Here is a 9,577-nt window from a genome sequence, read left to right on the forward strand (position 1 = left end):
GGTACGCGGGCCTCGCACTGTTGTGGCCTCTCCCGTTGCGGAGCACAGGCTCCAGACGCGCAGGCTCAGCGGCCATGGCTCACGGGCCCAGCCGCTCCACGGCATGTGGGATCCTCCCGGACCGGGGCACGAACCCGCGTCCCCTGCATTGGCAGGCGGACTCTCAACCACTGCGCCACCAGGGAAGCCCCTCGGTCTTCCATCTTTAAAACGGAGCAGAAATACCTACTCCTGAGGGTGCTCTGTTGTGAGCAGCCACCAGACATTTTCTTGGAAACGCTTTGTAAAATAGTCTCCTGGCTCTGCCACCTCCTGGCTCTGTGATCTTAGATAAGCTACCCAAACTTTTAGCTGTCAGTTTTCTCATCTGTAGAGTGGGAATAATAAATATACTTGCCTCAATAGGTTTTTCGTTTTTTTTTTTTTTTTGGAGAACTAAATGAATTAATATATGCAAAGCAATTAACACAGGGCTCAGTACATGGTAAGCAGCCAATAAGTATCAGCCATTACCGTTGTCATTGTCTGCAAGATAGAGGTCATTTTCAGGACATCACATTATAGAGGTGCACAACAGTAGCCCCCACTCTGGGGTCCAGGGGTTTTATTAATTCAGCAGAGATGGACTTAGCATGTGCCCAGCTTGTGCTGGACCCAGGGGATACAGCAGGAGACAAGAGATATGTGGTCCTGGCCCTTATGGAGTCTGACCTGGGAGACGTAACATTGCAGAGTGAACCATAATGTGATGGCGGGACACAGGCCACTATAGCACTGAGGATGGAGAGGTCCTAACTTGGCTTTGGGGGTCAGGGTCAGCTTCCCAGGAGAGGTACCAGCTGAATGGCAGTGAGAAGGCTGAGTAAGAGTTAGCCACGGTGTGATGCTAGGAAGTGTTTCAAGCAGAGGGAACAGCTTATTTGAAAGCCTGACAAGAATACCCTCACCTGGCTGTTGTGTGAGGTGTGGGAAACGTGGGGCCTTGTACCTGGCTGGAGCCAGGTACCCTGGCGCTTGTTCTTGGGGGAGCTCTGTGACTAGAGGGTTTCTCTCGCTGGTCCTCAATGGGGGTGAGGGCGTGGGTGGCTCCACCTACCACATCCTTGGGCCAGGGTTGGGGGCAGCCTGCCCTGCCCCATCCCTGGCTCCTAAACTCCCCCTTTGCCTGTTTCCCGTCCTCCAGGAGGAGGTGTCCGAGAGCAGCTCCAGCACAGACCCCCTGCCCCATGGCTACCTCCCTGATTCATCTTCTGTTTCCCACGGGCCAGTGGCAGGGGTGACAGGCGGCCCCCCAGCCCTGGTGCACTCCAGCGCACTCCCAGACCCCAGCATGCTGGTGTCCGACTGCACGGCTTCTTCCTCAGACCTGGGCTCGGCCATTGACAAGATCATCGAGTCCACCATCGGGCCCGACCTCATCCAGAGTGAGTCAGGCCACAAGGGGCAAGAGTTGCCCCATAAGGGTTTCCCTGAAGAACCAGCTGTGCAGACTCAGGCAGATAACCTTACCACTCTGAGTTTGTAACATGGAAACAGTAACCTCGTCTCATAGTGGTAAACGACGTGGGGATTTAATGAGATGGTACAGTGTAGTTCCTGGCATGTTATAAGCACTCAATAGATATAGAAACAGCGATACCTAACTTTGTACCGGAGTCTCTTCTAAATACTTTACCTGCAGTAGTTCATTAATCCTCTTGGTAACCCCAAAAGGTAGATGCTGTTATTATTCTCACAGTCTGGATGAGAAAGCCAAGGCACAGAGGACGTAAACTAATGTACCCGCTGTCATCAGCAAGTGTTGGGGCATGAGCTCAGACAGTGACTCCAGAGCGGGTGCTCATGATTTACCAAACTACTTTCTATTATTAATGATCTGTGTAAGGGTTGTAGCACCTGGAAAAGCCCTGGGATGGTCTGAAAAGCGAGTCCTCCTTTAATGGTTAAAGGTTGGCAGCTGTGGACTGGCTACTGGGCCAGTGTGTCACACACAGCAGACCTCTCAACAGCCCTGCCCTGGACAGGAAGTGGGCAATGGGGCAGCGGACTCACAGTCGCACGGGTGAGTCAGAATGAGTGTGGGCAGTGACAATTGTCATTATCAGCTGTGCATCCTCTCCTCACACCTCTGCCCAGGCTGCATCACCGTGACCAGTGCTGAGGGGAGTGGATCCGAGACCACACGGTACCTGATCCTGCAGGGACCAGACGATGGTAAGACTCCAGGCGCCAGACCCAGGGAACCCTGCCGTGGGTGGGGGAGTAGGACAGGGAGGCTCTGCCATAGATTCACTGTGTGATCTTGGCAGCTTCTCCACTGCCTTGGGCCTCTCAGTTCCTCCACTGTTACTCCGGTGGGGAGTGGGGTTCTAGGATCCCTGGGCCTGCCTGGGAGGGGGCAGCTGTAGCTCGTGGCCAGCCTCCCCCTCCACTTCCTCCCCTCTGATTCCCTCACCTTCCCAGGGGCCCCCATGGCATCACCAATGTCCAGTTCCACCCTGGCCCACAGCCTGGCAGCCATCGAGGCTCTAGCTGATGGCCCCACGTCCACATCCACGTGCCTGGAGCCACCTGAGGAGGTGCAGGGTGGGCCCAGCTCCCCAGCGCAGCCACGCCTGGGTTCTGGCGCCGAGGAGCCAGACCTGCAGAGCCTGGAGGCCATGATGGAGGTGGTGGTGGTGCAGCAGTTCAAGTGCAAGATGTGCCAGTACCGGAGCAGCGCCAAGGCCACACTGTTGCGCCACATGCGGGAGCGGCACTTCTGCCCAGGTGCGTTGACGGTGGCCTGCCTGGCCGCCTGCACAGGCAGGGCTGGGGTGCCAAGAGTCAGACGCAGCAAGCTTGTTGTACCTCCAGCAGCCGCCGCCGCCGGAAAAAAGGGACGTCTGCGGAAATGGGGCGCCTCCGCCAGGACCCAGGAGGAAGAGGGCCCAGAGGAGGAAGACGATGATGACATCATAGACGCCGGCGCCATCGATGACCTGGAAGGTAGGCTACTGTGGCTCTCGGGCCTGTCACCCGCACCCACATCTGCAAATACTGAGCTCCCCCTGGCCCGTAGGGAGGGCCAGGGAAGAGGAACTGGCACACACACAGCCACGAGTGCCTCCAGCATAAGATAGAGGAGTTGGAGCTCTGGGACCAGGAGTTTTGTGTGCAGCTGTATGGGCCATGCGCTGAAAAATAGTACTGTGTCCAAGAGGGTCACATTCACATTTGTCTAGCAGAAATAGAATGGAAGCCACGTGTGTTTTTTGTTGTCATATTAAAAGTAAAAAGAGGGCTTCCCTGGTGGCGCAGTGATTGAGAGTCCGCCTGCCAATGCAGGGGACGTGGGTTCGTGCCCCGGTCCGGGAGGATCCCACATGCCGTGGAGCGGCTGGGCCCGTGAGCCATGGCCGCTGAGCCTGCACATCCGGAGCCTGTGCTCCGCAATGGGAGAGGCCACAACAGTGAGACGCCTGCGTACTGCAAAAAAATAAAAAAAATTAAAAAAAATAAAAAGAAAAAGATGAATTTAAGTTCAGTCATATATTTTATTTACCCATTCTGTCTAAAATATTATTTCAATATGCAATGATTATAAAAAGTTATTAGTAAGTTTTACGTTCGTTTTCTCATACTAATTTTTGGAAATCTGTTGTGTATTTTATACTTAATTATGTTTCCATTTAGACTAGGCATATTTCAAGTGCTCAGTAGCCACATATGGCTAGTGAGGGAGCTAGTGGCTCTCCATTGAGGGAGCTACTGGCTCCCTCAGTGGGTAGCACAGTCCTACTTTGTAGACTGGAGTGGCTAGACAACTGTTTTCTAACAATGGCCATAAGGTTTATTGAGGAAGGAGTGCTTTTTTCTGATTCCCATAAAGGTGCCATCTGAGCTAGTGGTAGGTGTTAGGAAATGTACAGAGGAAGGATTGCAGGGGCCAGAGAGTGGCGCTCACTGTTAGCCAGGGGGACATCAAGAGGGCTTCCCGGAGGAGGCATCACTGGTGGGTTTGAAGGGAGGAACAGGCAGGGATAGGGAAGTGGGCCTCTTTCCAGGGAAGCTGGCAAGGGGTCAGGGCTGAAAGGTCAAGGCTGATGCCCCCCTTCTCTTGCTGTCCCCCCAGAGGACAGCGACTATAACCCTGCTGAGGATGAGCCCCGGGGCCGGCAGCTACGGCCCCAGCGCCCCACTCCCAGTACACCGAGACCCCGCAGGAGACCTGGCCGGCCCCGGAAGCTGCCTCGCCTGGAGACCTCGGATCTCTTGGATGGTGAGACTTACTTGTGGGAGGGGCTGTGCGGCGGGGCCCAGGGGTGGCCTCGTTCCCTGCTTGCTTCCATGGAGCCCTTGCAGACGTGCTTGCAGAGCAGCACGTCTCAGCCCCACCAGGGTGACCTGCAGGCCTCCTGGTAAAGGGGAAAACTCCCCCATACCAAGTTTGAGAGTTAGGATATAGCAGCTTTCTGAAAAGGCTTTTCAGTGGTAAGTTGTCACAGCACCGAAGTTTGAGTATTTGTAACTGAACTAATAAGATAAGTTTTAAGAATTATTACTAAAATGAGAATAATTCTGAGGCCTGAGACTGTGTTGGAGGAGCATGGCCTTGGAGCATTACAAGCCGGGGACAGGAAAGACCTGCCGTGGGCATGAATGCTGGCTCTGCCACCTACCAGCTGTGTGACCTGGAGCATGTTACTTTGCCTCTTGAATCTCCCTTTCCCTTATTCTGAATGGAGGTAATAGTATCTGGCTCTTAGGATTGTTTTTTAAGGCTTAAATAGACATGGAAAAAATACACGGTAGCTGTTTTTGTACGTGCAGTTGTGGGTGTTGTATTTATTAGTCTTCTTTTTCAAATAACTTTTTACTGAGGTATATGTGTGGAAAAGCAGATGTATGCTAAGTGACTCAGCTTAGTGAATTCACAGCTCAGTGAATTTTCACAAGGTTAACACACCTGAATAACCTGGCACCCCATTAAGAAACAAAATGTTACCCGCGTTGCCTGTAGCATATAATTCTGAATTTTTAAAACATTACGTTGAAATGCCGTTAGTGTTTTTGAATAGGTAACGCATTCGGATGTTCAGACGTCAGAGGCTTTGCGAGTGTGTGCTGTGATGTCTCTTCCCTTCCTCCCGTCTGCCCTCCAACTACCCAGCCTCCGTTGGGAAAACCAGTGTTTAAGTGTTGCTGTTGCTCCCCAGACCTTAGAACGTTCCCGTGAGGTCACTAGAGCAACAATTATATCCATTTGACAGATGGGGAAAATGAGACTCAGAGAGGGGAGTGGCTTTGCCTGAGAACACACAGCAAGTCGATGACAGAGCTTAGCCTACCCACAGGTCTCCTGGCCGTGAGGTCCCAGCTCTCCCAGTGCTGCTCCAGACTCTCCCATTTAAGTCGTGCTGTGCTAACAGCCCGTCAGCTGCAGGAGGGGGCATATGTCCACGCTGCCTCGTAACCACGGGCTGCCTGTGTCTGTCCCGTGACCTGACAGGCCCATCAGTGGTCTGTGACAGTGTGGGGGGGGGAGGATATTTTGGCTGGCCTCTGGCACACCTGTCCACATCTGTCCTGGTGTGTCCATAGCAGGTGTGGAAGGAGAGCCTCTGGTCAGCTCCCAGACTGGACAGAGCCCTCCGGAGCCACAAGACCCCGAGGCACCCAGCTCCTCAGGCCCAGGATGCCTGGTGGCCCTGGGCAAGGCCAACCGGCCCCCCGTGGAACCCGGCGTGAGCCAGTCAGATGTGGAGAACGCAGCACCGTCCTTCCAGGACGAGCCCGACGCCCCGCCCCGCCGCCGTGGGCGACCGTCCAGGCGCTTCCTCGGCAAGAAATACCGCAAGTACGGCAGCGAGCAGAGATGAGGGCTGGGGGCAGGGGGAAGTGGCCGGCTGCTGGCCCAGCCAGACCTCTCCCCAACACCCTCCTGGCAGGTACTATTACAAGTCGCCCAAACCCCTCCTGCGGCCCTTCTTGTGCCGCATCTGCGGTTCCCGCTTCCTGTCCCACGAGGACCTGCGCTTCCACGTCAACTCCCACGAGGCTGGCAACCCGCAGCTCTTCAAGTGCCTGCAGTGCAGCTACCGCTCCCGCCGCTGGTCCTCGCTCAAGGTGCGGCCGAAGGAAGCGGAGGCGCGGGAGGGCAGGGGGAGAAGAGACGCTGGATGGGAGAAGGCCCCGATGGGGAGTGGAGGTCCCGGGCGCCTGCGGTCACCCTCCTGCCCCGTGTCAGAGCGCGCGTCTGGGCCGAGGGCGCGCTGTGGTAGGCCTCACGCCGCACAGTGGCGTCACATCGTCTTAGACTCGCTTCACTACCACCACACCTGGCAGATAGCAGTGCAACTGCTTTAATCAAATTCAGCGTGTTAGAAAGTCTCCCAGCAGGTGGCGGTAACGTGTCTCAAGAAAGGGGTTCCTTTTTATCATCTCACGTAGCCCGACAAGGTCATAGGTGTTGAGAGCACCATCTTACTGACGCAGGAAACCGCAGCTTGGCTTGGCCAAAGTGAGGCCGAGCTGGCCGCGGGTGGCGGTCGGGGGTAGCTCGAGCCAGATGGCCAGAGCCTCTGTGCTTCCTGCACACAGTGCTTCCCCCCTCAGACCCGGACCTGCAAGTTGTTCTCTGGACCCCTGCGGTAGGGGTGGGGAGCGGGGGTTGTTCCGGGGTGCAGTGGGGAGGGGGCCGCTCTACGGCTGTAGGCAAGGGCGGGTGGGCAGGAAGGGAGGCTGCACCCCAGCCCCCTGTCCTGCTGCCTCTCTGCCAGGAGCACATGTTCAACCACGTGGGCAGTAAGCCCTACAAGTGTGACGAATGCAGCTACACCAGTGTTTACCGGAAGGACGTCATCCGGCATGCGGCCGTGCATAGCCGGGACCGGTCAGTGGGGCTGGGGAAGTAGAGGCCCAGGGTAACCACGGATTCCCCCTTACTGAGCCCCTGCTCGGGGCCAGCCCCCTTGCAGCACAGTACAGATGGGGGAAAGGCAGGGCGATTCATCCCAGATCACTTGGCTCAGAACAGGGCATTGTCAGGGTCTAGAGGTCCCTTATTCGGTCTCTTTCCTGCTTCGAGCTTTGTAAATTGGGGACAGTCATTATTGAGGTGATTAAAAGACATTGTGTACCTAAAGGGTCTCAGAAAATGATTTGAAGGTCTTCCAGGCTTCACGTCCATACTCCATCTCTCACGGCAGTGATAGGGCAGATGTAGGACAAGTGGGTGGAAAAACAAAAATCCTCAAGGGCCTAGTGATTGTTCACTGAAGTATCACCGTGCCACTTGCAGGATCTTAGTTCCCCGACCAGAGGTTGAACCCCGGGCCCCGGCAGTGGAAGCGCTGAGTGCTAACCACTGGACAGCCAGGGAATTCCCGCTTTTAGGTGTTTCTTTAAAAAAAATAAAAAGGGAGGGGGAGTTCTATGTCCACATAAGATTAGGGACACCAGGTTGAAAACCTGGTTCAACAGCTCTCTTCCCTGCAGGACTTCTCAGAGCCTTTAAAATGCAAATGCATTTTGTGACAGAGAGAAGAGAGAGAATGCACTGTTCCTAAAGTTAGTTAGACTACAAAACTTTATTGACAGCACACTTCTTGGCATTTTCCCCAGTGAACTCCAGCTGGGGGAATACTGTTCTAAGAGAAAGGGGCTTGGGCCGGGGCTGAGGACAGTCAGGGCCGAGGCTGGGTCTGGTCAGCGGGGGAGGGTCTGGGGTGGGCTTGGGGACAAGATGGTCTGACTCCTGTGCCTTTCTCCCCCAGGAAGAAGAGGCCAGACCCGGTGAGTCTGGGGCCCCAGGCCGGGAAGGGAGCCTGCTTGAGGGCGGCTGGGGAGTTGGGGTGGGGTGCAGGCACGGTCTCACCCTCTCTCCTCTCCTTTTCTGTCCGCCCGGCCCCTTCTGTCCCTTCCCAGACCCCGAAGCTGAGCTCCTTCCCCTGCCCTGTGTGTGGCCGTGTCTACCCCATGCAGAAGAGACTCACGCAGCACATGAAGACGCACAGCACCGAGAAGCCCCACATGTGTGACAAGGTGGGTGGGGCTGGGGGCAGGGGGCCTGCCTGGGAGCTCCCTCGTCTGACCCGCCTCGCCACCCCCCACAGTGTGGAAAGTCCTTTAAGAAGCGCTACACCTTCAAGATGCACCTGCTCACGCACATCCAGGCCGTCGCCAACCGCAGGTACATCCCCGAGGAGGCCCCTGGGGCCGCGGTGCCCCACAGCGCCCTGTCGCTGAGCTCTCCCCCCTCCAACCACCTCCAGGTTCAAGTGCGAGTTCTGTGAGTTCGTTTGTGAGGACAAGAAGGCGCTGCTGAACCACCAGCTTTCCCATGTCAGCGACAAGCCCTTCAAGTGCAGCTTTTGCCCCTACCGCACCTTCCGAGAGGACTTCCTGCTGTCCCACGTGGCTGTCAAGCACACAGGTCAGACCAGCCACCCCCCAACACACCATGGCCCCCTGTCGGAGGCTCAGCTCTGTCCTCTTCATCTCCCTCAGCAGCCCCAGCCCTTCTACTGCAGGGAATCCCCCCCGGGACTGTCAGTCTAACCTCAGCTGAGATTCCAACGCAGCCAGCTCTTCTCTTGTGTGGCCCAGGGCCAGTTGCTGGCTCTCTCTGAGCCTTTCTTAGTTGTGAAAGGAGAGAATCAGAAGTACCAACCACGGGGTTGTTATAAAAGTGAGTTCTATTTGTTCCCTGAACCCTGTCTGGTCTGGGCGCTGGGGCTTGAGAGAGGTCTTACATAGGCCCTGCCCTCGACAGAGGAAGCCGCTAAAGCAGCATCACATCTTGGCCCACAGAAGATGGGCAACAAAAGTGGGTTCTTTCTCCTCCTCGGTGCCTAGCCCTCTGGCAGACACACTAGGGAAGAAGAGAGAAAGAGAGCTGGGGGGACACTTCGGGAGATGGGTCATAAGAGAAGTATGTGGTCACCTGACCTTGAAAATAGGCACTCGGAGGAGGGCTGGAGCGCAGAGGGAGACCTGGCTCGTTTCTGTCCTGGCACACCAAAATGCACAGAGCGTGGGTTTCCCCGAGCTTGGGAACACATCGCAGCGAGTGAATCAGTTGGAGACGTTCTTGGGGTCATAGAAGGCTTCCTGGAGGGGCGGGGCAAGCCCAAGCATGCCTACACATGTGCCTGCAGGGGCCAAGCCCTTTGCCTGCGAGTACTGCCACTTCAGCACGCGACACAAGAAGAACCTCCGCCTGCACGTACGGTGCCGGCACGCAAGCAGCTTTGAGGAGTGGGGGCGGCGCCACCCCGAGGAGCCCCCTTCCCGCCGTCGCCCCTTCTTCTCTCTGCAGCAGATTGAGGAGCTGAAGCAGCAGCATAGCGCAGCCCCTGGACCTCCTTCCAGCTCCCCAGGACCTCCTGAGGTAAGCTCAGGCAGCAGACAAGGGCGTTAGGAGCGTTGGCTGCAATGCCAGTGTGATGGTGCCTCCCCCAGCCCTAGCATCCTCACTTGCACACTGAGTACAGCGAAATGACCCCTGCCTCTCTGGATTGTGGTGAAGAGCAGCTGAGGTCACAGATACGTCACCCCTAAGCTCAGAGGAGGGGTGGCTTTCCAGTGCTAGTAA

The 9,577-nt window shown here is 56.1% G+C and overlaps 1 protein-coding gene across 7 annotated transcripts in view; it reads left to right on the forward strand.

The window, feature by feature from the left end:
• The window catches only part of LOC102977106 (zinc finger protein 335), an 11,067-nt gene extending 1,549 nt beyond the window's left edge, over positions 1 to 9,518 (forward strand). For 2 of the 7 annotated variants that reach the window (XM_028499416.2, XM_028499417.2), the window contains 13 exons: positions 1,184 to 1,424; positions 2,137 to 2,214; positions 2,464 to 2,769; positions 2,857 to 2,988; positions 4,115 to 4,261; positions 5,584 to 5,839; positions 5,931 to 6,108; positions 6,762 to 6,874; positions 7,758 to 7,776; positions 7,909 to 8,025; positions 8,097 to 8,173; positions 8,256 to 8,416; positions 9,141 to 9,518. In XM_028499416.2, the coding sequence (XP_028355217.1) occupies positions 1,184 to 1,424; positions 2,137 to 2,214; positions 2,464 to 2,769; positions 2,857 to 2,988; positions 4,115 to 4,261; positions 5,584 to 5,839; positions 5,931 to 6,108; positions 6,762 to 6,874; positions 7,758 to 7,776; positions 7,909 to 8,025; positions 8,097 to 8,173; positions 8,256 to 8,416; positions 9,141 to 9,403 (2,088 nt within the window). In that variant the 3' untranslated portion in view covers positions 9,404 to 9,518. The other 5 variants (XR_003683028.2, XM_028499420.2, XM_028499419.2 and 2 more) reach the window with 5 other exon arrangements.
• Positions 9,519 to 9,577: the final 59 nt, after the last annotated feature.

The sequence above is a fragment of the Physeter macrocephalus genome, chromosome 14 (assembly GCF_002837175.3).
Source record: "Physeter macrocephalus isolate SW-GA chromosome 14, ASM283717v5, whole genome shotgun sequence".
Classification (NCBI taxonomy): domain Eukaryota; kingdom Metazoa; phylum Chordata; class Mammalia; order Artiodactyla; family Physeteridae; genus Physeter; species Physeter macrocephalus.